The sequence below is a fragment of the Saprolegnia parasitica genome, assembly GCF_000151545.1.
Source record: "Saprolegnia parasitica CBS 223.65 unplaced genomic scaffold supercont2.2, whole genome shotgun sequence".
Taxonomy (NCBI): Eukaryota; Oomycota; class Saprolegniomycetes; order Saprolegniales; family Saprolegniaceae; genus Saprolegnia; species Saprolegnia parasitica.
This window is the reverse complement of record NW_012156396.1, coordinates 542,527-569,908: the sequence shown is the minus strand read 5'-3', so window position 1 is coordinate 569,908 and position 27,382 is coordinate 542,527. Positions and strand designations below refer to the sequence as shown.

General features: G+C 58.8%; 17 protein-coding genes across 17 annotated transcripts in view; 7 read left to right on the top strand and 10 right to left on the bottom strand.

Moving 5' to 3' along the window:
- Positions 1–147: 147 nt before the first annotated feature.
- Positions 148–2,864, top strand: SPRG_00777 (hypothetical protein; the record flags this gene model as incomplete). The annotated part of the gene is made up of 9 exons (XM_012338994.1): positions 148–267; positions 311–844; positions 893–1,096; positions 1,145–1,438; positions 1,483–1,731; positions 1,780–1,881; positions 1,930–2,091; positions 2,142–2,365; positions 2,412–2,864. 9 exons carry the CDS (start codon positions 148–150, stop codon positions 2,782–2,784), a joined length of 2,262 nt encoding a protein of 753 aa, XP_012194384.1. The 3' UTR covers positions 2,785–2,864.
- Positions 2,865–3,273: 409 nt separating this feature from the next.
- Positions 3,274–5,873, bottom strand: SPRG_00776 (hypothetical protein; the record flags this gene model as incomplete). The annotated part of the gene is made up of 3 exons (XM_012338993.1): positions 3,274–3,628; positions 3,676–5,712; positions 5,758–5,873. The coding sequence occupies 3 exons, from the start codon at positions 5,871–5,873 to the stop codon at positions 3,361–3,363; spliced, it is 2,421 nt and encodes an 806-aa protein (XP_012194383.1). The 3' UTR covers positions 3,274–3,360.
- Positions 5,874–7,110: 1,237 nt separating this feature from the next.
- SPRG_00775 (CAMK/CAMKL/AMPK protein kinase) lies at positions 7,111–8,979 on the top strand (the record flags this gene model as incomplete). Its single annotated transcript, XM_012338992.1, has 10 exons — positions 7,111–7,134; positions 7,265–7,393; positions 7,449–7,580; positions 7,634–7,734; positions 7,778–7,907; positions 7,954–8,088; positions 8,149–8,186; positions 8,242–8,428; positions 8,479–8,619; positions 8,677–8,979. The coding sequence occupies 10 exons, from the start codon at positions 7,111–7,113 to the stop codon at positions 8,977–8,979; spliced, it is 1,320 nt and encodes a 439-aa protein (XP_012194382.1).
- A 263-nt stretch (positions 8,980–9,242) lies between these two features.
- On the top strand, positions 9,243–10,167 carry SPRG_18937 (hypothetical protein; the record flags this gene model as incomplete). Its single annotated transcript, XM_012339421.1, has 6 exons — positions 9,243–9,262; positions 9,285–9,407; positions 9,452–9,645; positions 9,704–9,867; positions 9,916–10,064; positions 10,125–10,167. The coding sequence occupies 6 exons, from the start codon at positions 9,243–9,245 to the stop codon at positions 10,165–10,167; spliced, it is 693 nt and encodes a 230-aa protein (XP_012194811.1).
- Positions 10,168–10,272: 105 nt separating this feature from the next.
- SPRG_00774 (hypothetical protein) lies at positions 10,273–10,671 on the top strand. The gene has a single exon (XM_012338991.1). It carries the CDS (start codon positions 10,288–10,290, stop codon positions 10,618–10,620), a length of 333 nt encoding a protein of 110 aa, XP_012194381.1. The 5' UTR covers positions 10,273–10,287; the 3' UTR covers positions 10,621–10,671.
- SPRG_00773 (hypothetical protein) lies at positions 10,668–11,690 on the bottom strand (the record flags this gene model as incomplete). Its single annotated transcript, XM_012338990.1, has 1 exon — positions 10,668–11,690. A coding segment is annotated over one exon (1,018 nt), but the record flags the coding sequence as incomplete, so codon positions are not given.
- A 585-nt stretch (positions 11,691–12,275) lies between these two features.
- On the bottom strand, positions 12,276–12,703 carry SPRG_00772 (hypothetical protein). The gene has a single exon (XM_012338989.1). The coding sequence runs from the start codon at positions 12,681–12,683 to the stop codon at positions 12,372–12,374; it is 312 nt and encodes a 103-aa protein (XP_012194379.1). The 5' UTR covers positions 12,684–12,703; the 3' UTR covers positions 12,276–12,371.
- A 206-nt stretch (positions 12,704–12,909) lies between these two features.
- Positions 12,910–13,468, top strand: SPRG_00771 (peptidyl-prolyl cis-trans isomerase FKBP1A). Its single transcript, XM_012338988.1, has 3 exons — positions 12,910–13,022; positions 13,085–13,169; positions 13,236–13,468. The coding sequence occupies exons 1-3, from the start codon at positions 12,936–12,938 to the stop codon at positions 13,385–13,387; spliced, it is 324 nt and encodes a 107-aa protein (XP_012194378.1). The 5' UTR covers positions 12,910–12,935; the 3' UTR covers positions 13,388–13,468.
- A 94-nt stretch (positions 13,469–13,562) lies between these two features.
- Positions 13,563–13,992, bottom strand: SPRG_00770 (hypothetical protein). The gene has a single exon (XM_012338987.1). It carries the CDS (start codon positions 13,908–13,910, stop codon positions 13,638–13,640), a length of 273 nt encoding a protein of 90 aa, XP_012194377.1. The 5' UTR covers positions 13,911–13,992; the 3' UTR covers positions 13,563–13,637.
- Positions 13,993–14,688: 696 nt separating this feature from the next.
- Positions 14,689–15,625, top strand: SPRG_00769 (hypothetical protein). The gene is made up of 3 exons (XM_012338986.1): positions 14,689–15,129; positions 15,179–15,310; positions 15,355–15,625. Exons 1-3 carry the CDS (start codon positions 14,720–14,722, stop codon positions 15,542–15,544), a joined length of 732 nt encoding a protein of 243 aa, XP_012194376.1. The 5' UTR covers positions 14,689–14,719; the 3' UTR covers positions 15,545–15,625.
- On the bottom strand, positions 15,585–16,491 carry SPRG_00768 (hypothetical protein). The gene is made up of 2 exons (XM_012338985.1): positions 16,069–16,491; positions 15,585–16,018 (listed from the first exon to the last, which is right to left on the bottom strand). Exons 1-2 carry the CDS (start codon positions 16,461–16,463, stop codon positions 15,733–15,735), a joined length of 681 nt encoding a protein of 226 aa, XP_012194375.1. The 5' UTR covers positions 16,464–16,491; the 3' UTR covers positions 15,585–15,732.
- Positions 16,492–17,517: 1,026 nt separating this feature from the next.
- SPRG_00767 (hypothetical protein) lies at positions 17,518–18,684 on the top strand (the record flags this gene model as incomplete). The annotated part of the gene is made up of 1 exon (XM_012338984.1): positions 17,518–18,684. One exon carries the CDS (start codon positions 17,518–17,520, stop codon positions 18,682–18,684), a length of 1,167 nt encoding a protein of 388 aa, XP_012194374.1.
- A 202-nt stretch (positions 18,685–18,886) lies between these two features.
- On the bottom strand, positions 18,887–19,930 carry SPRG_00766 (hypothetical protein; the record flags this gene model as incomplete). The annotated part of the gene is made up of 1 exon (XM_012338983.1): positions 18,887–19,930. The coding sequence occupies exon 1, from the start codon at positions 19,907–19,909 to the stop codon at positions 18,887–18,889; it is 1,023 nt and encodes a 340-aa protein (XP_012194373.1). The 5' UTR covers positions 19,910–19,930.
- Positions 19,931–20,254: 324 nt separating this feature from the next.
- On the bottom strand, positions 20,255–21,586 carry SPRG_00765 (hypothetical protein; the record flags this gene model as incomplete). The annotated part of the gene is made up of 1 exon (XM_012338982.1): positions 20,255–21,586. One exon carries the CDS (start codon positions 21,584–21,586, stop codon positions 20,255–20,257), a length of 1,332 nt encoding a protein of 443 aa, XP_012194372.1.
- Positions 21,587–22,035: 449 nt separating this feature from the next.
- SPRG_00764 (serine/threonine protein kinase) lies at positions 22,036–24,950 on the bottom strand (the record flags this gene model as incomplete). Its single annotated transcript, XM_012338981.1, has 12 exons — positions 24,724–24,950; positions 24,489–24,675; positions 24,352–24,444; positions 24,196–24,296; positions 24,097–24,148; positions 23,968–24,046; positions 23,779–23,918; positions 23,705–23,728; positions 23,215–23,654; positions 22,552–23,178; positions 22,435–22,507; positions 22,036–22,386 (listed from the first exon to the last, which is right to left on the bottom strand). The coding sequence occupies exons 1-12, from the start codon at positions 24,933–24,935 to the stop codon at positions 22,036–22,038; spliced, it is 2,379 nt and encodes a 792-aa protein (XP_012194371.1). The 5' UTR covers positions 24,936–24,950.
- A 575-nt stretch (positions 24,951–25,525) lies between these two features.
- SPRG_00763 (hypothetical protein) lies at positions 25,526–26,068 on the bottom strand. Its single transcript, XM_012338980.1, has one exon. It carries the CDS (start codon positions 26,041–26,043, stop codon positions 25,597–25,599), a length of 447 nt encoding a protein of 148 aa, XP_012194370.1. The 5' UTR covers positions 26,044–26,068; the 3' UTR covers positions 25,526–25,596.
- Positions 26,069–26,973: 905 nt separating this feature from the next.
- The window catches only part of SPRG_18936 (hypothetical protein), a gene marked incomplete at both ends in the record, with an annotated part of 765 nt that continues 356 nt past the window's right edge, over positions 26,974–27,382 (bottom strand). Inside the window, one exon of the mRNA XM_012339420.1 lies at positions 26,974–27,378. Within this exon, the coding sequence (XP_012194810.1) occupies positions 26,974–27,378 (405 nt within the window). The remainder of the gene's footprint in view (positions 27,379–27,382) is intronic.

Below are 27,382 nucleotides of genomic sequence, written 5' to 3'. Positions count from 1 at the left end.
TGAAATGTCTCAATCAGACATTATTTTCTCGAGTATGTCTCTTTTTCACAAACTAAAGCTCCAATTTGAGCTATATTTGATACATCACCACCGTCGAAGCTTTGAGTGGGGTCGGTTGGCGCTAAATTTATAACTTTATAGCGAGTCATGACGGGCGATAGCGTCGGCGTCGGCGCGCCGCCCGAGCCCGTCGTCATTACGATCGATGACTTTGATCAAGACGCGAGCAGCGACGGAGAGCTGCTCAATAGTCCCCGGTCCCTCGAGGTACACTTGCTCAATCCAATGATCGCAACGCGGACCCCTGTAGGCGTGTTGTGAGGTGGGTGTGACGCCGGCCGAGCTCCTTCGCCGACCGCTCTCGTACTTTGAGCGGCCCCACGAGTCGGCGTCGTTGACGCAAAAACGAGCCGAGCGCTACGAGCGGCACCGCGAGCAGCTTTTCGACCAAGTGCGCGCCGTGCGGCAAGCGCTTCTGCAGACCAAGAAGCCGCAGCCGTCGTCGCCGGGCAAAAGCACGATCGTCGCGAGCCATTCGCTGAGCCCCTCCAAGAAGGCGCGGACCTACGTGTCGCTGCCTACCGAGCATACGACGACTACCCAGGGCGGGATATTCGAATCGACGATGCTCGAGACGGAGCGTCGCCGCTTGGAGAAGATCCAGCAGCGCCAGCTCATGGAGATGCAACAGCTCATGCACATGGAGCTAAAGCGCGCAGAGATGGACGCCGCCATGCAGCAAGCCGCCGAGCAGCGCAAGATGCGGGAAGACGCCATCGAGCGCGACAAGGCGCGGCGCGCCAAGGACGCCGACGACGCACGCCGCCGCCGCGAGGCCGAAAAGGTTGGTCCATCCGCCCTCTATCTCCATAGCATCATTGGGGCATTGCAGGCAGCGCAGGAAGCCGAGGCTATCTTGCAACAAAAGCGGCTCGCTCAAAAAGACTATGAAGACACGCAGCGCCGAAAAGCCGCGGACATCCTAGAGGCCAAGGCGCGCAAGGCGGACGCTGCGCGTCGTGAGCGCGAGCGGCAGCGCAAGCAAGACGAGCACCACGAAATGACCCAAGAGATTCTCACCGAGCTCCAACAACAGGTGCCCGCCGTCACGCCATCGTAAAGGAGTTGCCGAGTGGTGTCGTAGGCCATGGCGCGGATGCACGAAATGAACGTGCGCGAACAACTGCGGCGCGAGAAGCTCGAGAAGGCGCGCGACGACCGAGCCCGCCAGGTGCACGAGAAGGCCATGCGCAACAAGGCGCGCATCGAACACGTCCTCACCGACAAGGAGCGGCTTGCCGAAGAACAGCGAACGGCGTTGGAGCGACGACAGGCCGAGAGCGAGCGCCGCCGGCAGCAGCACGAACATGAATTGCAGCTGCGAAAGCAAGAACAAGCCGAGCTCGAAGAAGCGCGGCGCGTACGTCGTATGCAAAAGGTCACTGCACGTCACCTTGCGATCGATAGGCGATGGAGGCCGAGATCCGCGACAACCAGCGACTCGCAGAAGAAGAGAGGCGGCGAAAGCTCCTTGAGGCCGAGACCGAAGCCGAGTACCGACTGCGCAAGCGCGAAGAAGCCAAGGAGCGCGAGCGCAAAGAGAAGCAAAAGGAAGACGAACGGCGACAAGAAGAGCGCGCCCGCGTCGCTGCACGCATGCGGGAGGTCGAGGAGGTCCGCGCGACCACCGTGCTTCACAAGACGGTCGAGAAAGGCCGGCGCACCGAAACCGTGCGTCGCTCTCTCTCAAGTCCTTGCGCCTCTTATCGCACGATTTAGGTTCAAGAGAAGCGCCGGGCCGAGCTCCGAAACAAACTAGAGGACGCAAAACTTCGGGAGGAAGAGATTGCACACGCGCTCGAGCGGCAAGCCCGAAAAGATGTAAGTCGACGACTATACGCCCGATAGCTTTCTCTACAGCGTACGTAGGACTACCACCGCAGTCTTCTGCAGGCCAAGCTCCAAGCCGACCACGAACGCGCCGAGGCGCTGCGACGACAGAAGGACATGCTCCTCAAGCAGCGCCAAGTCGCGCAGCAAAAGGCCAACGTCCAGCGGCACGAGATTCTCGATAGCTTCCACCGCATGAAGGTCGGATGCTATATAGAGCCGGCGATAGCGATGCACAAGTTGTCGATTAGGTCACCAAGAAATTCGACTTGAGTAAACTCGCGTCCAAGAACGGCATCGATCTCTCCGTGCACCGCACCCAGAGGGTACAAGCGACAACCGCCAAAGACGACATTGCCAAGTCGCTCGACGGCCGCCCACCGAGCGGCCGAATACCGGCGCGCCCCAAACGACCCGCCACCGCCAAGACCCGCAAGCCACCGCCTGCTACGGCCTCGTCTGCTTGTCGCGAGCGGTAGTGTCTCCGTTGTCGGTGCATTTGAATCCAATCATGGGCGTAGGTACATCAGCCGCCGCATCTCTCGGTACCCTCGGCACGAAGCTGCAGCGTCCTCATCGTCGCCAGCAGTCACGAGCGTGCCTCTTGAAGTCTCCAACGAAGACGCGGTCCGGGATCAACTCGATCAGTTTCGTCGGCGACAGAACCAAGAGCTGCTCCACGTGCTCGAAGAAGAGCAAGCGGCAGAGGAGCAGCGCGAGATCATCCTGCGCAACGCCGGCGACGTGTCGGAGCGCCGGCGACTCGAAAAGATCTTTGGCGTCGAGCGCAACATGGCGAGCGAACGCATCATGCGCCTCACCGAGGAGCACGAGATCATGTTTACGCAGCGCATGGCCGACCTCGACGTCCACTGCGCGTCGCCCCCCAAGTAGCTAGCTGTACATACACGCCATCATCCTCTTCGCGCGTCCCCATCCACCACGCAGCACGATAAACATGTCGATGGGAGAGCTAATACCGTTGACGTTCCGTGCCTTGTTGACGTTGAAGCACCCTTAGGGCTGGGGGTACAAGGTGCAGGACATACATCTTTGTAGTCGGCCGTCACAGGGTCAGGCGCTGCACCGTGGCCCGGCCGCCCGATGACGACGCTGCCAACCTTGCTCGACGACGAACTCGTCACCGTCCCGATTTCTTTCCAGGAGCGCCTCAAGACCCGCGAAGTTCTCTCTTCGCGCCCAACTTCAGCGTGGAGCTGACCGAGGCGATCCTTGCCGCTTGTCGCGCACGACGCTGCCCCATCCTTCTGTGCTCATATGCGGCAATCGTCTTCCATGGAGCTTGCCGCCAGCACGGCCGCATAAACACGGGAATCTACGTCCTAGCTATCAATCTATCAAGTCGAACGCATGGACGGGATTGGTGGATCGGAAGGTAGTTTATATTAGAAAGGATACAGCACACACTACGCTTGAACAGAGACGACGTTGTGGTTGAGAAAACGCCACTCATTGCACGCCGTTGGTCGCGACGAACTGCGAAAAGAGCTGCGTCTTGACAAACACTTGGTAGAACGCCGCGTCGGACGCGTCACGGTGCTTGAGGAACCCGACGTTGTCAAAGACCACCATGCTGTCGACCTCGTCCGAGAGCGGAAAACTAAACTCTTCCATGTCGGCCATCATGTCAGTCCACGTCTCGCGGAAGAGCGAGCGGATCGCATCTTGCGGGAACGGTCGCGGCGTCGGCGGCTCGAGCGTGTCGGCAAAGGCCACACTTGGCATCCAGAGCTCGGCGAGTCGAGCGGCAAGGCCGTGACGCACGGCGGGGGCAGTTCCATGGGCGCGTTCAGGACCTCGTGGCTGTCCAAATGCACGAGCACAACCTCGTCTTCCTCGTCCGACGCTTTCAAGAGCGAGTGCACGTGGTCAATCTGGTTGGCGTGGACGCCAAAGAGGTACGGCGTCGGGCAGTGGAGGCACTCGAGCATTCCTGGCGGCAAGAGCGGCGCGTACACGTGGGGCCACTGCAGCGGTGCGAGGAGCGATTTGCACGCTTCCGCGACCGTCGTGAGCACCGAGACATGCGACGAGATGAGCACGATCTTGCGCTCCAAAAGCAGACTCGCAAACAGCCGCAGAATCGCATCGAGATGCAGACACAAAAAGAGCGGCTGCATGGAAAAGTCCACTGCGTGGCTGGCCGGAAACGGCGTCGGCGTCGATGGCAACGGGGCCGTCAGCGCCGCGACGTGGCGGCTGCTCCACGCAAAGTCGAGGTCGTTGTAGCTCGGGTCCGTGAGCACGTCGAGGTGCAGCGTCGTGAGTCGCCGCCGCAGCGTATCAAACAGCGGGTACCGACTCAAGACGCAGATGCCCGCGGCCACGTACACGCGGAGACTCTTTTGTTCGAGCAGCACGGCCTCGAGCGGACTCAAAAACTCGGACGACGTCATCGGCACGTAGCGCGTGAGGCACACCATGTAGAACGGCCGCTCGGTGCTGCCGACAACCACGTGCACGAGCGACGGCGGCGGCGGCGACGTCGACCGGATCGTGGCCGCCGACGGACATAGAAAGCTCTCGAGGTGGTCGGGCAGCGTGTGGTGGTGCGCGATCGACTCGTCTTGCGGGTAGACGTTGGCGAGCGCGTAGAGCACCGTTTGGTTGAACCGGCCGCGCGTCGCAACATTGCTCGCAAAGGAGAGAACGCCCGAGATGCAGTGCGGCGCGCCGCCGACCTTGTGCAGCGCAAAGGAGGTCAAGCGCGGTCGCTGCGGCTGGTGCGAGATGACGTTCATGCAGTGGAAGAGCTCCGGTAGGCTCGTCGTGCTCGAGTCGGACGACGACCCGGAGCTGCTCCCGTTGCTGCTGCTGCTGCGAGAGTCTTTGAGCGTCGCGACCGAGAGCGAGTGGTGCAACGGGCTTAAAAGGCGGTGCTGGAACGACTGCAGCATCGACTGGAACGACCTGGATTGCAGAAACCGTACAAAATGGTTCATTTGGAGGTCGTCCTTGACGTAGCACAAGATCGAGCGCAGCGTCAGGCCTGCTTGCTGCACCTGCGTCGCACTCAGCAGCGTATCGAGCGACCACGACGAAATGTGGTGCTCGAGCACGTCAAAGAGCGCGCGCTCGCCTTCGCAGAGCACGTGTACTTCGGCTGTTGCGTGCGGCGCCATGTACTTCTTCCACAGCACGCGCCCAAGGTGCACGATGGCGCGCGAGTGGTCAATGTCGATGCGGCTGCTGCTGCTGCCGTCGATGCTGCGGCGTGGCACTTCGTCATCAACGTCGCTTGCAACACCAGCATGGAGGTACTCGTCCATGAGCGGTAGGAGCCGCATCGTGGCTTCCATCCAGAAACTCAGCGGGCCGTGGCTGCGCTCCTTGAAGAGGAAGACCCAAAAGACGCAGCAGAGGCGGCGGTTGGAGAGCACGCGCTCAAGCGTAAAGTTGGCTTTGGTGTGGTCAACCTCGACATCGTGGAGGCTTGTCGCGACCGTCGTGTCGATCATCGAGACCTTGACCTGCAGGAGCGCGCGGCCCTCGGCCGTGAGCCGGAAGGCCTCGAGGCTCGGCTCCAATGCAGTGATCACGGCCTTCTGGACATCCAGAAAGAGGTCTGCGTCGGAGCTCAAGCCCGAGCACATGCTAAGGTCGTTCTTGAGAAACGTGCCATAGGTCGCAATCGGCTGGTCCTGGACGCGAAAGCTGTCGTCGCCAATATGGAAGAACGAGTCGTCGCTCATGTACTTGGCGATGATCTTCTTGGCGTAGCTGCCGCGGAGGCTCGACGGACTGGTCGGGCTAATGGTCGGCGTGGCGCTAAAGAGCTTCTTGAACTCGTCGACGCTGACACTACGAGCGGCGTTAGCCTCACATCGAGTCCATGGCCCGACGTACAGGAAGAGGAGCCGCGAGAAGTTGACCGTGTCATGCACCGAGAGGTACTTGAGGAAGACTGAGTGCATATGCGGGTCATGCACGACCTCTTGGACCGTCAGGCCGTGCGATGGCATGCTGCGTCGGCGGCTGAAACCAAAATGCAAGCCAACCAGGACAGGATTTTGACCAATCACGATGCTGTATTTTGTGCCCAGGGGCTGCTTTCGTCATCATATATAGACACGGTGGCCCTGCCCTTACGTAGACATCAGAATAAGATTCCGCATAGCGCAGCTAACCTTGGCGACATAAGTCTGATTACACCCTGTCCACGTCATTGCAACCAGCCGCCATCCCTGAATGCAGGCCAAGACAAAGACGCCTGCACAAGAGGTGATTTTGGAAGCAAATACCATGGAGCGACGACCTCCAGCAGCAGCAGCGCAAGCAGCAGCGTCGTTAGTGTGCGAGTAGTCAGTCGCATGACTATCATTCTACTCTAGCATGCGACCCCTCATTATTTGGCGCCACATTTTCATGGATACTTTTTTCACCAAATGTTGAAGCGATGGCGAGGGGACGAGGGAGAAGGGATGCATGGAGCGTGTGCATTTAGGCTGGAATTCCCCATACCGGATATCGTAATGTGCCTTTCTTGGGCAGTAGAAGCGATGCTTTCCGGCAGCCGTATATATACGATTCTCGGAGCCGCATGTGATCAGCGCCGCGCGGTATCTTCGTCCTAAATAATTTTGAGAGCTCCAATTTACGGCATGCCAAACTTGTTGCCACAAATGGTGCACATAGGTTGCGGCCGCGGGCGGGCCGCAGGGGCGCTTCCACGATGCTCGCTCAGATGTACTAGTACTCTGCACTGGCGGGTTGCAAAATGCCCGCTAGCGAAAAAGAACACGATTTCTCAAACTCGTGCTGGAGCCTCAACTCGTATGTCGGTGTCGCACAGCCCGTGGGATTCGATCCACCGCGTTTTCGCTCCCTGCTTGGCGACGAGACGGCGCTCACAGAGGTCGTTCGACTTGGTTCGACGCTTCCAGCAACCAGTTGGTCGTTCGCTGACAAGCCTGAGCCGCGCGACGCGCCGTCGACGAGGTTCTGGCACCAATCGAGCTCATCAGGCACGACGGCAGGACTCTTATCATCCATGTCAATTGGCGTCTCCTTCCGCATCGCCGTCGTCGAGTAGGGGTTCATGATACAGCAAAAGCTCCTGGACACACCGAACGCAACGGTGAGGAGCCTGGAGAGAGCGCGCGTGTGACGAAGTGAGTGGTGAGCCATGTACACAGTTATGCAACGCTTGCACAACAGTCATTTGTCCAATCATATCATCGTCGCATTCTAAAACCGGCGATGGCCGTCAACCCCGGGCCTCGGGTACGGCGCGCGAGTCGTCGTGTGGGGCCGTCTTGGTGACATTCTAGTATGTACTAGGGCATGACGCGTCCTACGTCATCGCCAGCACCGCTGCGACTCTTGCACAGCGCTGTGAATCGGCCTCGGCTAGCGTCGGCCGTCCGCGGCGGCTGGCGCGACGTTCAAGAAGAAGATCAAGCAGCCGAGCGTCGCAGAGCGCGACCGCGTCCTCAAGGCGCTGGTCGCCAACAATTCGCTCGAGCTCTACCAACTCGGCGCCGTACGACCTCCTCCCTACGCTCTTTGGACCATGTTGAAGGTGATCGATCATCTAGGTCATTGGCAACGGCCAGTTTGGCCAAGTGCGCACGGGCGTGCACCGCTTGAGCCAGCGCCGCGTCGCACTCAAAGTCTACTCCAAGTCGAAAGCGATCGTGTCGGACCAGATCGCCTCAATCCAGAAAGAGGTGGCGTGGTCGTCTTTCAGATTCTGGGTTTTCCACATGTGGCATTGTTGCAGATTGACATTATGAAGGAAATCGACCACCCCAACATTGTGCGTCTCTACGAGATCCTCGAGACGAAAGACCACATTACGATTATCATGGAGCACTGCGACGGGTTCGCTTGCTGTCGTATGACGGCAATGTCACATATCTCGCAGGGAGGACCTCGGCAAGTACATGGCTCGCAAGACCAAGCTGGACGAAGGCGCGGCGCGCGTTATCTTTCAGCAAATCACCGACGCAATCGGCTATCTCCACCGAAAGCACATTGTCCATCGCGACATCAAGGTACTTTGATTTTCAACTGATGCATGTGGCGAGCAACCCTTTGTAGCCCCAAAATATCCTCATTCAAGAGAGTGCGGGACGACCTCCGTTGGTCAAGCTCGTGGATTTCGGGCTCGGGGCGAGGGACACGACCAAGGCGCAGCAGAAGCTCACGGCCTTTTGCGGCACGCCCGCTTTTATGGTATGATGCACGTTTGCTTCGACACGTTGTCGTTGGTGTTACGAGCATGGTTGTATTTAGGCGCCAGAAATCATTGCACACGAGCTCTACGAGGGCAAGTACGTACAGTAGCACAATCTTGGTGTCGTGATGGAAATATGTCACGTCTTGTAGACCCGTGGACGCATGGAGTCTTGGGGTCCTGCTGTATCTTTTGGTCACGGGAAGCATTCCCTTTGATGCGCCGTCGCCCGCGCAGCTCTATCCTAAAATCTGCCGTGGCGTGTTTGAGATGCCAGCTCATCTCTCCCCGTCGTTGGTCGACCTCCTTCGTGCTGTGCTCACCGTCGATGTCAACCAGGTGCGATAGATGATCGCGTCGGGATCCATTCTCTCGAAAGCGACGTGTAGCGCCTGTGCGTCGAGCAAATGCGGCACCACCAGTGGCTGTGCGTTGAGGAGGTCGTCGCAAAGCGGACACCTGTCATGATCGACTCGATGACGTCGCTTTTTGTGGCCGAGGCCAGCACCCACCGCGCGATTCTCGCCGAGGTACAACTAGACTATCCGACTCACCGGCCGTCGCGACAATGTTGTCTTGTGGCACAGATGACAATCTATGGACTGCAGAAAGAGGCCATTTTGGACGACTTGGCGTCGAAAACTTACAATGGTGTCACGGCGTGGTACCGGCTCCTGCACTTGCAGGCGCTGCAGACGAAGCGGAAGCAGTCGGCACTTCTCGCGCCAAGCAAGACGCAAGCACTAAAGAAGCCGGATACCGTCTCCAACAATGCTGTCCTTTCGTCCATGGACTTTGCTCGGTTCCTACAAGAAAAGATGTCGATCGCCAAAGACGCGCCGACGCCCGCCTTTGCCATCAAACCGAGCTGCTCGACGACCGACTTGTAGTAATACCACACTTGCATTCGTTCAATCGTCAAGACGTGGGGTCCACACCCCATATACAACGTTGTTGCGCATTGAATGACAATATTTCCACACTGCAGATTCGCAGCTAGACGCGGCGGACGATTTTTGGTGCTGGCAATTCGACCGCCAATATCCGGATACATCCGGATAGCGAGGGTCCATTTAAATTTCAAACATGTCCAAGCGGGAGACGGACTCGGCGGCGGCAAGGTCAAGCGCGCCGGCGAAGCGGTAGCACCGACATGGGCGTCTGCCCGATGGAGTACGATGACGAGGAAGCGTAGGTTCCGGCTCTCCAGCGGGTCCAAGATCCCGGTGGTTGTGGCGGCGACGACGGTGCCAGGGGCGAAGCGGGTGATGGAGCGCCCACGCACCGTGCCGAGAGAGGTGGTTGCCGCGCCCAAGAGGTACTTTGCCCATGCAGATGTGGCGTCTTCTTGACTGCCTGTAGCAGGCCGGTTAAGAAACCGAGCGACGACGCCGAGCCATCGCGACCGCCCAAGGCCCCACGGGACGACGATTCGCTGCTCACCGACAAGCATGCAGAGCTGCTTCGGCAGAGCAACCATTTTCTTGAAATCAGCGAAACCTTCAAGCTCAAGGCCGATGTCGAGCGCCTCATGAGCAGAATTGCACAGCTCGAAGGTCGTCGCCGTGTGGCGGCTCGCATCGATGGTCATTCAACTAACCAGCGTCATTGTAGACCGAGAGAAGAAGCACGTGGCCGCAAAGAAGAAGCTAGCAGAGTCCAACAAAGTGTTGGTAGAGCAGAACGCAGAGCTCACGCAGCAGAACAAGGAGCTGCGAGAGACCCGTGCCGAGGACAAGGTCAAGATCCGAGACCTGCAAGCCCAGTTGGACCGCAAGGTATTGCATTAGCCAGATGTCGTTTGGCGTGACCACCAACCTACGTAGAGAGACAAGGCTGCGAATGTGCGAGAAGCCAAAAAAGATGTGCCAACTGCAGAGCTACCCCCAACAAAGTCGAAAGCCGAGTACACAGCAGTCCTTCAAGAGCGCCACGCCATCATTGCCCAAGGCCTCGACGAGTCGAGAAAGACCGAGTACGTTTCCCACACGCCAGCATCGACCAAGTGGCTCACCTCGTGTCTCTCTACCTCTAGGGCGCTGTTGCGGTCGCTTTTGGCGGAGCTCGATAGTCCTTAAACTAATAGTAGTGTGTAAACCTAGTCCTAAACATCCGTACCGGTAGGTGCACTGATGGAGGTTGCTATAATGTCATCCCGAGATGGAACATGAAATAGTGTAAATTGCACTTTCAGCAAAATGGCGGTCAAGAAGCGACGAGGTCAAGGCAAGGCCGAGACGCCGCCGAGCAACCGAGTGGCCACGACGAGCGAAGATGCGCGCGATGAGCCGGCCTTGCCGCTGCCGCTTCGCATGGCCATGATTGCCATCACGTCCGTCTTGGCGGAAAAGGGCTGGCGCAACCGCGAGGTCGTGACCGTGTATCTCTACAACGACAACCAGACGTCGACGGAGCAAGCGATGATCTCTGTCTTTGCGTACGTTCTGCTCATGGGCGTGCTCTTTGCCAGCGGGTTTCTCCTGAGCCTCCTCACCAACATGATCAAACACGTCTGGTTCCGCAAAGCGTAGTCGAGACTCCAGTACTATTAATGACACGTCAAAATCCTTCTTTCTCGCTCGACTAGATTGCGTTTGGGATTTCGCTCGGCGGGTTCCACATGATGTGGCACATCATGGCGACGATGCGCTTGGGTCCGAGCGTCGATGCGCCGAGCGCCATCATCTCGGACGTGAACGAGTCGTAGACCGTCTCGACGCCGGCGAGCATCGCGTCGACACCCGTGTTTGCCGCGGCCTTGGCGTCGCCTGCGATCATTGGCACGTTGAACATGACGGCTTGGGGCGTCCCGCACTTTTCTTGGAACGCTGTCGGGATTGGGCCCGGGCTCAGCGCCGTCACGCCAACGTTATAGCGGCGCACTTCGTAGTTGATGCTCTGCGAGAAGCGGAGCACCATGGCCTTGGTCGCGCCGTAGATCGCTGACGTCGGCATTGGCGACGCTCCCGAGACGGACGCAATGTTCAAGATGCGCCCACGGTTGCGCGCAATCATGCCCGGCAAGAGAGCATGTGTGAGCTGGACAAGCGCGGTGACATTGATTGCGACCATCTCGTGCACGGCGGCGCGGGTCTGCGAGTGAAACGCGCCTTGGTACCCGAGACCCGCGCAGTTGACGAGGATGTCGACCTCGACCTCTTCCTTGGTCACGAGCGCTTCAATGGCCGCGACGCCCGACTCGGGCGAGGACAGGTCGGTGGGGCAGACGTAGACGGTGACGCCAAGCACGTCCCGCATCTCTTTCGCGATGCGCTCGAGCGTCGCCTCGGTGCGCGCCACGAGCACGAGGTTGAAGCCTTTCTCCGCAAGTGCAAAGGCAATCTCACGCCCGAGCCCGGACGACGCGCCTGTGACGACGGCAACGCCCTTGGCGCGCGGCTCGAGCGGCACGAGGCGGCGCGCGTGCCAGTGAAAGAGCGCGACGTCCAGCACGCAGAGCAGAAAGAAGAGGTACGAGAGGTACGAGAGCACTTGGTAGCTGCGGTCGGCCGAGACGCGACCGCGGTACAAGACGTACGAGAGGAGGCCAAAGACCCACACGCCGACGTGGAAACGCTGCGGCGCAAAGGTGAGGTTCATGATGGCGGATTGGAAATGATGACGCATGTGTTTTCGTGCGTATCCGGAGGATTCGACCGGTGCTTGTCACGGAGGTCGACTCGACGAAGCCGCACGTCTGTGCGTCGAGATGCTGGCGCTGCAGCCCGATGCGGACCAGTATGGGCAAGCCATACGATGGCATGATCTTTTGGTGGTCAAATCTTGGTAACGTTATCCAGAAGGACGCTTTTCGAGGCGCCGGACCTTGGTCCGACCACGAAGCATCGACGATCGCAACGCAGTCCTCGCGCTCTCGGCACCACGGAGCTGCGCCAGGGAGGCAGGTATCCGTATCGTCTCTTACTTGTGGCATGCGTATCGCTTGAACAGCAGAGCGTCGTGTGTTCGTGGCGGTGCGCATGGTACAAGGATGCGATATGCCATTATCATTGCCAGAAGAAAAGCGCTGTCTGCTCACTGGGTAGAGCAGTACAGCTTTGGCTCGCACCGTGGACGCTGCGCACTCAGATCTGAGAGGCTCGAAGCTCATGGGCGGCGCCGGTATCGTGCCAACGGGCCCTGTAGGGACGTCGCTACACAGGCTCCTTGGTGGCTCGCAGGGCGTCGGGCTTTGCGGCCAAGGGTGCACGCATGTATGGATCAAATATATTGTCCCCAATACTTACGGTCATCTACGCACGCAGACACGAACGAGGCGAGTCTAGTTGGTCTTTTCCAGCTGGGCCACGCGCTTGGCCAAGCGGGCGTTGGACTCGACGACGTCGTTCTTCAACGCGCCGATTTCCTTTTGGATCTCGGCGTTCGAGAGCTTCAAGTCCTGGCGGATCTGGTAGACGGCGCCAGCGCCAGCGAGGCCCGCGCCGACGCAGAAGGCCGTCAGGCGCTGGAGCAAGGACGAGCCGGCCTTCTTGGGCGCAACAGGGGCGGCCTTCTTCTCGGCCACGGGCGCGAGCTCCGTGGAGAAGTGGCGGAGAGGCGCCTTCATAAGACGGGCAGAGGCACGGCCAAGCATCGTCGGTCGTCGGAGGTCTATTGGATGGTGCCAACGTACGGCCGGCAGTGGGGATTTCCGGATGCAAACATTATCCGGAATTCATGTCATAAAATAGAACTTTCTCATTTTTTTTAGACAAACGCATAAATAGTTTAACTTTAGTATGTATTCGTCAACATGGACATTAAAATAGATGAAGGAATTGTATTCTATGGCGGCACGGGCACGGCTCCTTGCCTCGGATAGTTGCATCATCCAAAACCAAGCAAAATGGGTGTCCATGTCCAGACGACGGAAGCCGGCAACGGCGCCAAGCCCAGCCGTGGCCAGACGTGCATCATGCACTACACGGGCAAGGTAGTTGACGCGCTGCCTCACTACCCATCGCTATGCAACTCATCCCGGCTCTGTGCATGTAGCTTGAGGATGGCACGGTGTTCGACTCGTCGTACAAGAAGGGTCGCCCGTTCCAGTTTACGCTCGGCGTGGGCCAGGTCATCCGCGGTGCGTGGACTGCATGAACGACATGCGTGGAGGACCGTAGCATGCTCAAGGATGTACTGTGCGTAGGCTGGGATGAAGGTGTCGCCCAGATGTCCAAGGGTGAGAAGGCTGTCTTGACCATCTCGTCGGACTTTGGCTACGGCGCGCGCGGTGTCCCCGGCATCATCCCCGGCGGCGCCACGCTCCTCTTTGAAGTGCACCTCGAAGATTTCCAGTAAGGCGTTGAACCTCCCGTTGGCGGAGGCGTCGCTTGTAGATATGCCATAGCTACCAACTTGTAATATACACAGCTGCGCCGACGCCACATCTTGGTTACAGCCCATGACAATGGCGCTGTGACGTCTCGTCCATGGCGTTGGCTGATCGTTGTCATACTCGGTCACCTTTGTCATACTCGGTCACCGTCGGGATCTCATTGTCGTGAGGGTGAACCATAAATCACTCTTCGTTAGTCTCTATCTACTGCGCCTACTTGATCAACGGCTTGGCCACCGCGTCACGGAACGACTTGAACGGCGCGAGGCCAGGGAACTGCGTCTGGAAGAAGAACGCCCGGAAGCCAGCGTTGGCCGAGAGACCGGCCGGCGCCGCCGTGGTCTCGGCAACCGCCGAGGTCATGGTGTGGAAGCCCTGGCGCTGCTTGTGCTTAGGGTGCTTGTCGCAGATGACGTAGACCTTGCCGCGGCGGCGGACCGTCTTGCACGCATCGCACATCTTCTTCACGGACGAGCGGACCTTCATGCTTCCTGCTTGGGTTTCTTCGTTCACTGAGGTGGTTGGTCCAAACAAAGTGTATTGCACCCTCTGCAATGCGATACAATAGCGTATCTAAATGTGCGGGTCCTTCCTAAATGAATATCATGGAGGTATCAAGTGATGTAGGACCTGTATGTATGTATACGATCGAACGATAGAGGTTTGCGAAGAGACAGCTGAGCGTGGTAAATTACATTTCCCACATGCGGTGGGTTTTGTCCACGTCATCGTCGACTTCAACGCACAGAGGCATGCTGGACGCGGCTTCGATTAGCTGGTTGACTGCCGAGTGTACCCGTCAATAGCGCAAAATATGTGCTTCTCCGAACCGCGCATCCGAGACTTGCACCTTGGTTGCCAAGTGAGGTGCGATGTCTCTGCGATAAGGTCATCAGTGGGCCGTAGTCGTGCCCGCAGACTCCATTGGAATGCCGAGCCGCAGCTCTGATGTCATCACATGCATGTTCATTTTTCACGTGAGCAGGCTTTATAACACACGAGCGCTCTTTTCTAACGCCATAAGCGTCATCTATGGCCCTCGAGAGGGAGTGTGCACGACGAGGTGTGTCATCCCGGTTGCCTCGCAAGGGTTCCACGACGCACTAAGGTAGTTTTAGCAACGACGATGATCGGTAAATCAACCTGGTTCCAGCGCTGCATGTGCACAGTGCGACGGGCAAAACGCGATCTTTGTATTTTTCACTTGAATCCAACGTGGGGTCGCGGTCGTTTCGCGTGTAAAACGTGGGTTATGCGAATTCGAGGAGCCCAAACGAGGCAAACCACAACTTGCAATGGACTTCATCACGGAAGACACGTCGTTCGCGGCCTACGGCGCTGCGGCAGCGGCCATTCTCATCTTGCTCTTTGTGCTCCTCAAGCTCTGCGGCGGCGGCGCGGGCCTCGGCGGCAGCGGCCGCGATGTCGTGCTCCTCGTGGGCCCGTGCGGCGCGGGCAAGACGGCCCTCTTCCACCGCCTCCGCAATGGCCCGACCAAGGTCGAGACCGTGACATCGATGAAGGAAACGATGGAGACATTCCCGCTCTTTGACGAGGAGAATGCCACGATCTCGATCTGTGACTTTCCCGGCCACGAGCGCATGCGCTCGACAGCGACGCAGTTCTACCCGATCGCCAAGAAGATCATCTTCGTCGTCGACGCCACGACGGCGAACGACGCGTCGCACATCCGCAAGGCTGCCGAGTAAGCCCGTATCGCAAGCCATATTGCAGCGACTCACTCGGTCGACTAGGTTCTTGTACGACATCTTTACGCACCCCAAGATCAACGACGCCGGCGTGCCCGTGATGATTGCGTGCAGCAAGACCGACGATGTCAAGGCGGCGACGCCGGCTACCGTTCAGTCGCTCCTCGAGACCGAGCTGTGCGTGCATCCGCTTGGTTGTACCCGCCTTATGCTTTGCGTAGGACGCAGCTCAAGTCGACGCGTGCGTCGCTCGAAGCCCATGGCGACGACGACGAGTCGATCCCGCTTGGCCGCGACAATGCGTTGTTTGAGTTTGCCATCGACGCGCCGTGCGATGTGACGTTTGAGGGCTACTCGATCCAGACGCCGGACGCGCTCAACCCGCTTCTGGACTTTATCATGCAAGACTAAGAAAAGCAGCGCTTGCATCGTCTATGCTTGCAAGAGAAAGGGTGGATATGGCATGTGGTATGTACAAGATTAACCAAGCAGCGCCGCCGTGGTCTGCCCGAGGCCATAGAGGTGCCCCGAGTACTTGATCGCATTCTCGACCTTGCCGTCGCAGTAAAAGTCGAGCATTTTGAAGAAGACGGCGGCCGTCAAGAGCGCGTCCGAGCCAGCTTGGTGCATAATACCGATGCGCTCGACCTGCATGCTTCGGCCAAGCGGCTGAGCCCGCCCATCTTGTCAAAGTCGAGAGCGAGGTACTTGAGATCATACGTGTCGGGGAAGAACGTGTGGAGGAGGTCGAAGAAGCTCTCTTCGTCCGACGGCAGCGGCGCGCACGTGAGCACCTTGAGAAGGTACCCAAAGTCGTACGAGCCCTGGAAGCTCAGCCACTTGATGTCGGGGTTGAGCACGAGGCCACTGGGCACGAGGAGCTCGCTATCACCAGAGCTGTGAGCCACCTCCATGCCATTGCAAGAAGAGCGTACCCGAAGCGCGTGACCTCGATGCCCGACTCTTCGTGTTTGGCAAAGTCAATACCCGACTGCTTGAGGAGCTCGATCGAGTTCTCGGCGTACATGTCTTCGCCGAGCGAAAACTTGAAGTTGAATTGCCACACGGGCACGTCGTTCATGACGGTGCCATCTTCGTGGAAGAAGGCAATGCCGAGCTGGATGATGCGCAAGAGGTCTACGTTGCAGCGCAGCGTCTGGTACTGGTACTCGGTCGACGTCGAGAAAGACCCGATCGGCCGCGCCACGACGCCCGGGAACTCAGTGTCCATGGCCACGTAGCACTTGCGCCGAACGACTTCGCGGATCGCCTTCATCTCGTCCTCTAGGTTCGTCGCCCATACATCGCGGATCTCGATCTCGTCCGGCATGCTGCTCCTGCGTCCGTCCTGTGGCCGCTCCGAGTGTATGAGGGCTCCGTAACCGGATACGACGCCAGCCGGATACGAAACACTATCCGGCAAATTCTTATCCGGAGGTGTGGCGATCTTCATGCCGAGCTCTTGGACTTGGATGCACACCGCTTCGCCAAGCTTCCATACCGATGCTTTTACACCGTGTATAGGTAATTAAGCCAGTGCGATGGAGAAACATCAGCAAGCATTTCCCATTTCCACCTCCTTTCCGAGTCCGAGAATGGTTGTCGTCGTGACCATCCTTGGACCAGGTCACGGAAAATGTCTCGTTCGCTCGATGATTTAGTCAAGAAGGCAGATATCTAGTCGACATCTTTTAGTCTAGCGGTATAGACACTGGTATACCACCAGGTAGATCCGGATTCAAGTCCCAGTGAGATCCCTACTTTCTGATTGCTTTCATGGAGAGTGCTCGAGACGCAGGTATAGCAAACACGTACCTCCTCCATCCCTCCATGGTTGCCATTGAACACGACACCAAACGATGTCTCAAGGCAATACATTATGGTTCGTATCTGCGCCGTGAAGCGTGCACCTGACGTTTGGTGCGGATGTGATCGAGGACACGGCGGCCTAGCGTGCTCAGCAGTCGGCTGGTGACATCCATCCAGTATCGCTTGCCGGCCGCAAGCTCAACGTGTCCAGGAGGCTAGGCCATGGCAGTGCGGACCTCGGCGGTGTGTATGGACCTGCGCCTATAATGCGCTGCAGGTTTGATCGACAAGTACGGCCCCGACGAGTGCCTGTGTTGAAGTGTTGCAGTCGCTGCAGACGACACGTTGGTGCTGGTCGATGAGACGTCTTTCTGTCGTGCCGACGATGCTGCCAGGAAGAGTATACCACCAACGCAATCAAGCACGAATGCTGCCGCGGCGCCATAGACGACAGAGCGCCAAGGTAGCAAGTGGCGGGAAATGCTAGTCAGCATATCCGGCAAGCGTCCGGATATAGATCTTAGTGTTGGATCGTTCGTTCATTTCCGATTTCGCCTTCAAGCCGAGAAGCGAGCATGAGCAGCGCGAGCCAGCAGCAGCCGACGGACGACGAAGAGCGCCGCAGCTTCCTCGCCTGGACCAAGAGCATGGACGCGCGGGATGCTGCGATCGACTTCGTCACGCAGTTCTGCGAGAGCATGGCGCGCGACCTGTACCCGCCGGCGTCCATCGAGCGCATCTTCGGCGTCGCCATGCCCACGACGGAGCCGGCGGTGTCGCCGGGCCCCATGTCGATGGAGGAGTTCATGGCAAGCATCCCGGTCACGACGAAGGCCATGTCGATGGGCAAGATTGTCTTTAACGTGTGGGTTGGTCTGCACAAGCAAGACTTCTTCAAGGAAGACGACATGGTCTTGGCGCTGTGGAAGGGCATGCTGCCCGCCTACTTTATGTACTGCGTCCTGAAGAAGTACCACGCCGGGAACGGCAGCTACTACGAGGCAGAACTTCTCCAGCGCGGGTTCCGTGCCATCGAATGGGACCTTGAAGTGCACGAAATCCTAACCAAGGAGCAGAACCCGCCTGCAAGCCAGTGGCAGGCGACGCCAACGAGCGACGTCAAGACGCCCGACGCCGAGCCACGCGCGGAGAAGGGGCCGCTCGGTCTGCTCGTCAACGGCAGCACGCTCTCGCCATGCGTCGTGACGATGAACACGATGTTTGAGAAGTGCCCGACCGCACATGCCGCTGGCATTCCCCTCTACGTCCGCAAGTGCGCCGGAAAAAGCAAGAAGGCTTCGTGCTACATCATCTCCCGGATGATGTCGGACCCTAAGATCGGCGTGGCGTCCATTCCCTGGACGTACGGCGGCGCTTGTGGTCCTGCGCCCCCCGTGCTCGTCGGCCGCAGCGATGGGGTGGCGTTCACTAAGGACGATTGGGCCGCCTTGGACGATTTCGTTTTCGGTATGATGCTCGACGACGGGCTGCGATCGATCACCCGCGCCGATTTTGTGGCGTTTGCACGGAGCCGCACCGACTCGAAGGCGGGTATCATCCTCGAAGCGCTCTTCCCGAAGGGCCGCGCCGTCGTCATCTCGGGCTTGCAGTCGAGCACGGAGCTCAACGGTCTTCGCGGGGTCGTCACGGGGAGCTACACCAACGGTCGTATCGGTGTCGCCATTGCCGGGCGCAGTGCGCCCGTGGCCGTCGCCCCCACCAAGCTCCAGACGGCGCCGTAGATTGCGGTGCTACTCATATGTTTGTCCGTGCATCGTTAGCGTTGATTCTGCATGTAAGAGGCTCCATAGTAAGAGCAATGATTTTCGTCCCATTTTCTAATGCGTCCATAGGATCGAGGTCTGCTCCACTTGGAACAAGCCAACATCTCGACAGCTTCTTCAATCTACTAGTGCTACATAGTGTACATCGAGCTACGTGTAGCTACTTGAGAAGCGTCAAGTGGGTCGGCAAGAGAGCGACGGCGGTCGCGCGGCCCTCAAACTTGACCCCGACGCGGCCCTTGCTGTACTTGCCGTTGGTCTTGCCCTTGGCCCCATTGAGCTCCGGATGCTTCTCGAGGCCATACGCGCGCACGGCTTGGCCACGTGGAAAGACCACTTCGAGCGCAATCGTGGCGACGGGGGCCGACAGCGCCTTGGCGAAAGTGGTAAAGTGACTTCGCATCACGACGCGTGGGCGCTGCTGGAGCATCGCGTCCTTGAAGCTGTCGAGAACAGCCCAGTCGGCCTCTGTAAATGGAATCCCGTCGCTTCGAACGACGAGGACTTCGAACGCCGCCGGGCCGCTGCCGCCGCCGACCCACTCGGTCGGCGCCTCGGTCGAGCACGGGTCGGCCATGAGGCGCGAAAACAACTGCGCGTCGCTCTGCCGCGCGCGCGTGGACGTCTTCTTGACATACAGCGGAATCGCGGCAGCGTGGGCAATGGGCACCGGCTGGAAGCTATCGTCCAAATGAATGTCCTCGGGCGTCACCGTCGTGCCACTGACGCGGAGGCCCGCGATCTCTTTGCCAGCGAGCTTGGCGAGAAGCTGGTGCAGCGCCAGATCCCATGCGATGTCGCTGAAGCCGCGATGCAAGAGCTCCGCGATACACGGACTCGCGGCACCGTCGGCCTGCGCCATGACGCACTCGCGGAAGAAGTTGGGAAGGCGGCCTTGCCACAGCGCGCTCACGACCGCTGCCTCGGAGATAGCGTTGGCCTGCGAGAGCCCACGCCACACTTGGAAGACGAGGTGGCCCATCGGTAGCATCACGAGGCGCGTGCTCGCGTGCTCCATGAGCTCGACGCCGAAAACGCGGTCGTAGCCGTGCGGCGGGAAGCTGTCGCGCCGAAGGCTCTCGAGGAAGACCCGCGCGACCGCGATCGCCGCTTCGCTTGGCCCGTCCTTGGCGATCTTGGCTCGCAGCTTGGCTCGTCCTGCGGACTCTGCGCCGTCGACCATCTAGCTGCTGCGTTCGGTCGCAAGTTCTGAGCACGTGGGTTCGGGCGCTGGCACCTCGCTTGTGATTGGCTTGATAAGCGAAGTTGCCACTTGCTTCGATTCGAAGATACGTTTTTCACACGGCATTTTTCACGGTGAGTGTTGGTGTGTGCGAAATGGTATCTTGCATTTTGGCGCCAAATCATTCATGCCAAGTGGTGGCACGAGAGAGACTCGCATCGAATGTCCTTTCCACGACAGTGAATACATGACAAAATGACGAACTAGACGACGCTATTCAATTCAATTGGGTCTGGTAGCTCCCAAAACGACTATTGAAGCACAACTATTACATACTAGATCGGCCTATTGCACGACACACCCTTGAAAATGGTCTTCATCGTCCGAGCTGAAGCTCAATCGACGGCGCTTACTGCTGCTCCCCGGTGCCTCCTCGATCGGTGTGTGGGCTAACACATCGTTCGGCACGTGAGCTTGCCGTGGCACTTGGATCGGAGCGCGAGCTGGCGTCGGTACGGCGATCGGAGCGGGGGCTGGCGTCGGCGTTTCGTGATGCGTCGGGGCAGCTGGTTTTGCTTCGAGCCGCATACTTCCTGGCTCCAACTCGAGCGTCGAGTACAACTGGCGCGCTTGCTTGTACTCGTTCTCGGTCTTGACTAGGTACGAGTCCCAATCGCTGGGCCGCAGTTTGGGCCAGTCATGGTCGCCGACGGGCTTGAAGTGTCGATCGACGTGGTCGCTCATCATGTCGGTGCGCAAGCGGTCGCAGCCGGCCGTGCAGTGGTCGACGACGACGCGCATGGAAAGAAGACAGTAGCGGCAGCAGTAGTCAGGTGGAAGCTTGAAGTACTGCTTGCGCCGTGGCGGCGCCTTGCCCGTCGTGACCTTGCCACTCAAGATTGCGCGGTGCAAATTGGTGCACGTCTTGGTCGAGTGGAGCTTGACGCAATAGTCACACGTCTCGTTGGCACCTCCAACCCAGCGCGCGGCGGTGGCAGGTTCGTCTTTTGCTTCTTGGAGCACGGGACGCGCCGACTTGATGTGCTGTGTCAGCGCAGCCTTATCCATGCGTTCGATGGACGACACGTCGCTCAGCACTTGAGTGCGCCAGTGGTGCGCGAGGAACGCCGTTTCCAAGCGCGTGGCGACCAGTGCCTTGTACGCCTCAAAGCGGTCCATCTCGACGGTACTCAAGAGCATAACGCACGGTGGCTTGAAGTGCAGAAGGGGCGAGAGGAAGGCGTCCGCCGCGTTGGAGACACCCCGAAGAAACACATCGACACCATCGGCCACCCGCGGTGGATGCAGGAGGCTGTCGAGAGACCCAAGCAAGCTTGGCTGCTCCTTGGTGAGCAGCGACAACCAGAGCTCGCGCGGATCACTCGTGCCAGCGACGACGCTGTGGAGACGCGGATGGATCGCAGAGACGAGGTACGCGTGCGCTTCGTTGGCGCGTCGGGGCCGCCCTTGCGTGATAAACGCCTCGAGAGCTGCGAGCACGCGCTCGTCTTCGCCGTTGGTGACAAGAGTGTGGCCGAAAGCTCGTAGCTCTGCGTCCACGTCGTCAAAGTTGGAGTGCGAGTAGTACGCGCGAAAAGGACACGCCTCCAAGAAGCCGGCCTTCCACGCCGAGAAGGTGTCGAAGGACTGGAGCAGTATTCCCGCGTAGCTGGCCATTGCAAAAAACAAATGGCCTCGCGACAGGCACACCTCGACCAACGGTGCGTTTCTGGGAAAGGGAGCTGTTGCGGCATCCCAACGAGCCCAACGGTGCGATCTCTTGTGTAGCCAGCGACTGCGCAGGCGCCTTGGGTAGATCGGCAAGAGAGCTTCAGGACGGAAATTTCGTGGTGAACGTCGCAATCTCCCTCGGTCGCTGACCATGTTGTCATCATTTCCACGTGTGGTCGATGCGTCGCAGAGGCCTGAGATTGACAACTTCCATTCCCCTATACCCCTCTCTGCCCGCCACTCGAGTTTGACTCGACGCTCACGATCGGCACCATAGTCGGGTAGGGCACCATGCACTGGCGCCGCCTCGCGCCGTCGCTGGCTGCCTAGTCTTTTGCCCCTCCATCCACGGTGATAAATACACGTCCCATATTGTTTTTACAGCGTGACGACGTCTACTTGGAGAGCGCGTTGGCGCGGAGCCAGTCGTCGAGTGTGCGTGCAATGTCCATCATACTCGGTCGCGCTTGCGGGTCGGAGCGCAGACACGCGGCGAGAAGCGATCGGTGTTCGTCGGGACACGCCGAGGCCGCGTCGATGCTGAGCCGGTGGCCTTCGAGCACGAGCGCCGCGGCTTCCTGCGGCGGCATGTCGCGGCCAAACGGCTCCGTGCCGACCATGATCTCATAGAGGAGGACACCAAACATATACGCGTCCGAAGCCGGCGAAAACACGTGGGGTAGCTCCAAGCTCTCGGGGGCCATCCATTTCAGCGGCCCGAACCCCGGTTGGTCCAAGACGTGGCCCTACGGACGATGCTCACAACCGCTATTCCATACAGCGACGCCGAGTACCATGCGGTCAATGGGCCGCGAGAGGCCAAAGTCACACACTTTGACGTGAAAATCTGCGTCCAGAAGGCAGTTGCTACACGCCGTCGTGACGCAACGTGGAAACTTCCGAGGACGTACCGAGCGGCAATGTCGCGGTGCAAGAACGAGCCTTGGTGGATGTTGAGCACGCCGTGGGCAGCGTCGCGGGCAAAGATCGTGCGCGGGTACACGCCATACGTATAGTATTCCGAGTCGTACAGCAGCGTTTCGACACTGCCGTTGGGGACATACTCCATTACGAGCGCCAACTCGTCGTCGCAAGCGCCGAGGAATTCGACCACGTGCGGGTGCTTGCCCAGCATCGAGAGCGCGCGCACTTCGTGCAGGAACTCGTGGCGTGACACGCTCGAGAGCACGTCCGTCTTGAGCTTCTTGACGACGACCTCTGCGTTCTTGTAGCGCGCGCGGTACGCGGTCCCAAACGACCCGGCGCCAATCGGCTCGAGAAGCGTGAGTGACGAGAGCGGGATCGTCATCGCCTCGGGCGGCGGTACGTCCAATGGCGTGTAGCTCGACGGGTATGTCACGACACGTGCCTCGGAGTCGTCATCATCGTGACGAACCATCGTCGGCGGTGGAATCGTAAAGTGCAAAATGGCCACGTGGGTGCCGACAATGATGCGGGCGCGACAGAGCCGACCGACGTCGTCTTCGTTTGTCTCGACGAGCTTGAGGTCGAAGAAGACTTTTTCCATTTCTTCCACCCTACCATATATCCATTGGTATATCGCTGCCGCCTACCACTGAAACGACTTGGCCGACTCGCCGACGACTGAGAGGCCGACACACGGCTCGAGCGCGATCGTGATCATCGTGCCGTGGGTCACGCGGAGACCGCGGGAGAGACGCCCTGTCTCAATCACGCCTTCGTCGAGCGCCATCGCCAGCATGTCTTCGAATTGATGCGGTGCGCATGCCCAGATGAAGACGCGGCACTTGGTGTCCCACGCCGGCGGGCCAAACGCGCTAAAATGCACGGGCAGTTGCAGTGACCGCGCCACTGGGTGTGTCGTGCGAATGTGATTGGTCAGCCGGCGCGTGGTCGACACCGGTGCCGCCGTGTACGTAAACGGTTGGTACGCAGGGACTGCATACTCGTAGCTCAGCGCATCAAAGGAAGAGTACACGGCGAGAGGCTCGTCCGAGAGTAAGAGACCACTGGCGTCGAGGAGACTCCCGCTCTTGCCACCCGAGGTGGGCGCCACCAAGGTATTGGCCGCGGCTTGGCCACGTCCGGCATCTTGACGAGTGTTTCCTATCGAATCGATGCCTGAGGTTAGGGTCTGGACAAAGCAGGCGATAGACCTTGTCGTCCAGCGACGACGACGACGAATGGAACGACGGCCACGACCGCGGCGGCGTGTATCGGTGGCTTGTTGGCTTTTGAAAGGAAAACCACTGCCGATGCAATAGCATCGTGGTGGTGGGGCGTCGGCTCAACTCATCTACACACGTGTATGTAGCAGACGCGATGCGGCATGTATGGGGTTGTACGGGAGAGACACTCGAGCACGAGTGTCTGCGCGGGTACCGTGAGCGACTGCAGTGCGACCGAGTCTGGAATAACATTGAGCTATACAATATGAACGCATTCACAAGACAGCAGACGACGACGTTGCGTACGTGGGGGTCGTGGCCCGTCGTCAAGAGGTAGATGAGCGCTCCAAACGCAAATCTAACAGAGTTGCATGAGATCATGAGGCGCGTTGAGGAGCGTGATACATATCGGCGGCTTTGCAGTGGGGCGTCGGCGGGTGCATGGCAGTCGCCGTGTGCAAGTCCAGGAACGGCGGCAGCAGCAGTTGCAAGCGATCGCCAGCAATCTATCCAAAAGCGCATCGTGAGTCCCGAAGATGCAGCTCGAAGCGAGTGTAGTACGTAGAGGTGGTGGATGGTGAGGTTGCCATGGACGATCCCACGCGTGTGCAGATAGTGCAGCGCGTCGACAAGCGCAAACGCTTTCCGGTGGAGCTACGGCAGCATGAGCAGTTCGATTCCGACCATGCGAGGTGTACCTGCGCCTCGGTGTAGCCATCTTTCGACGCGACATCTTGGGCGAGCGTACGCATGGGCATGAGGCGGTCATGCAGGAAGTAGACGACGTTCCATGTCGTCCCGGCGTCGAAGATGCCAATGACAGGCGCAATCAGCGGGTGCTCGCTGCCGGCAATGGCCAACTGGTCGAGCCGCCGAGACATGTCCCTACGCGCTGCGTGAGGCCGGACGCGCAGCAGCATCGTATGCGTCTACTCGGTCAAGAGCGTGGTTTTGGATCGCGTGGCAATGAGCACGACGGCGCCATCGTTCTCGAGGTCTGTGGCCAGCGCATGATGCGGCAGCGGCGCCGGCTCATCGAGCGGTTCGAAGCGAGACGCCGGGTACGGCGGGCGAGGCAGTGGCGGCGACGGCCGCAACGCCGGACATGAGAAGCCCATCGTGGTACTGAGGTATTGGAGCACCATGCCTGCCAATGCCTACCGACAAGATTCCGACATCCCTCGGTATAACGACACTTGATGTTTTTAATATAGTGTTTACACCAACGTCCCTATATCAAGTTCGTCAACCGAGGTACCTACATTCTGCCCGCACACGCATTCCAATGTCCTAATTCGCTTGTAAAGTACGTCATTGCCCTCCACAGTGCTAAAAAGTGTGCGCGATGAACATAAATGATGGCCAGAATGGTACGATATGTGCGAATTCCATGCAAGAGTTTTGGATGACACACCGTTTCGGCAAATCTTTGACAAAGCTTCGTCGCCTTGGCGCTGGCCTCGTGCTGCGTGGATAGCAGTGCCCTTCAAGCTCTTCGTCGCTGCATAAGCTCCTCTCGCCTTGGCTACCTAATCGCAGGTTCTAGATCCGCATAGAGGATCTGCCAGGCATTCATGCATCCGTGGGTACAGAAGTTCACCACAAACCGTGGCCGATCGATTCAACCAGCCAAGTCACGATCAATGCGCCTACGCAAGGCAGAGACCAACACCATCAACAGTGTTCATATGTCTTGTTGCGATACCAGCTCTAGCTCGCAGAGGGGTATACAGTGGTGCGATAGAAGTGATTATTAATTAAGGTACTAAAAGATGGCATGAAAAAGCGATTGCATGAGCAGCATCTTCAATCGATGTGCGGCGCAAGGGGCTGAAGCGGCGGCGAGGCAAGGGTGTCGAGTCTTGGGCGGTCCGTGCGCGTCGCCTGGCTCTGTGCAGCGTCAGCCGAGGCAAGCGCATGCAGCACCTGCACGAAGGGCGAGCACCATGACACGGGTAGGCTCGCCTGCCCGTCGTGCATCTTAACGAGGATCTCCGAGACTTCGAGCTCGAGGTCGGCTACGGGCGGGCGCTTGAAAGGCTTGTTGAGCTTGACAAACTCCTCGAGGTCCAGCGACCGGATCGCCCGCAGGACCCATGCCCGCTGGCTGCGGGGCTTCTTCTCGCTGAAGCCGCGGATGTGCTCGGCGCAGAAGACGATGGACTCGCTCACGCTGCGCAAGTGGCCGCGCGCAAAGCTATCTTCGATCCATGCGCCAAGCACGAGCTTCTGCTTCGCGTGGTCCGGGGTCATGGCGAATGTACCACCTCTCGTAGTCGATGCCACCAAGTTTACCGGATGCCATCCCCGGAAATAATGAGCTTCACGGTCTTGAAAACACCTGCAAAAACGAATAGAGCATTTTGGCATCCGGATACGGGACCAGCGACACCCGAGCTTGACCAAGATCGCCGACGCACTCTGCAGATCCATCGATGGACGCATGCCACTGCTACGATCAGCTGATGAGCGCAAGCTTCTATTGGACATTCAATAAGGTTCGTCCATGCTCGTGCATCCCATGCGTGAGTACCTCGTCATCGACTTGCTCGTGCATGGGCTCATCGGCTCGGTCTGCATAGCATGTCGAGCGCGTAGAGGCCCTCGGGCCTTCCACCAGCTGCGTACTCAGGGCGCGACGTGATGTTGTTGTGTTCACGACAATGTCCGCTTGGCCGCTCAACGCCAGTTCAAGGCCCTGGACGAGCATTGCAGCAGCGCTGAACGACAAGCAGAAGCAGGTTCGAGGGCTGGGTCTTTTGGCCTCCTCGGCTTACTTCGGCGCTGTCTTGATCTTTCCGCTCTTCGTTCCGATTACGATGTCTGCGTTTCCAGGTATTAGGTTACTGGCATGCGTAGCCACTAACGACTGTCTGGACGAGGCGGCACCGCGAGATAGAGCTAAACCCGAAATTCAATGAGGTAGACCGAGAATGTATGGAAAGGCAATGCTAGAATCCAAGGACACTGCAAGATTAGCTCGCACAATCCATTCAATTGTAGCTACGGTAGTGTCCTCACAATATTCAAGAAGTCAGGATTCCGTATTCAGAAGTTGGTGATTCAAGCCACTGAGACGCCGATTGTCGGCGCAAAGCGTGGATCGCTCACAGCTAGCACGCCCATAGGAATAAATACGAATAAAATGCAGCTCGAAGATATAAACAGTGCGCTTGCATTTCCTTAGTTTTCAAGCACAATGCGGAAGCGCACGTCCCCGTTGTGCACCTTTTGCAGCGCGGCGGCGGCCTCCGCCATCGGCATCACTTGCACGATCGAGCGCACGTTCTTCTCGACCGCAAACTGCAGCATCTCTTCGATCATGGACGGCGACCCGATGATGGAGCCGACAATCGTGATCTGGCGCGGCACGACGGCGAACGCATGGAACGAAATCGGCTTCTCGGGCACTGCGATGAGCACAAACTTGCCTTCGGTCGCAACCAGATTGAAGAGCGCGCCCCAGTTGGTGTCGGCGCCGTACGACGTGCAGAGGACGAGGTCCAACTGCTGCGCGGCGGCGGCGGCGGCCGCAGGATCGTTGTAGTTGAGAAACGCGTGCGCGCCAAGCACGTCCTTGCACTCTTGCTCC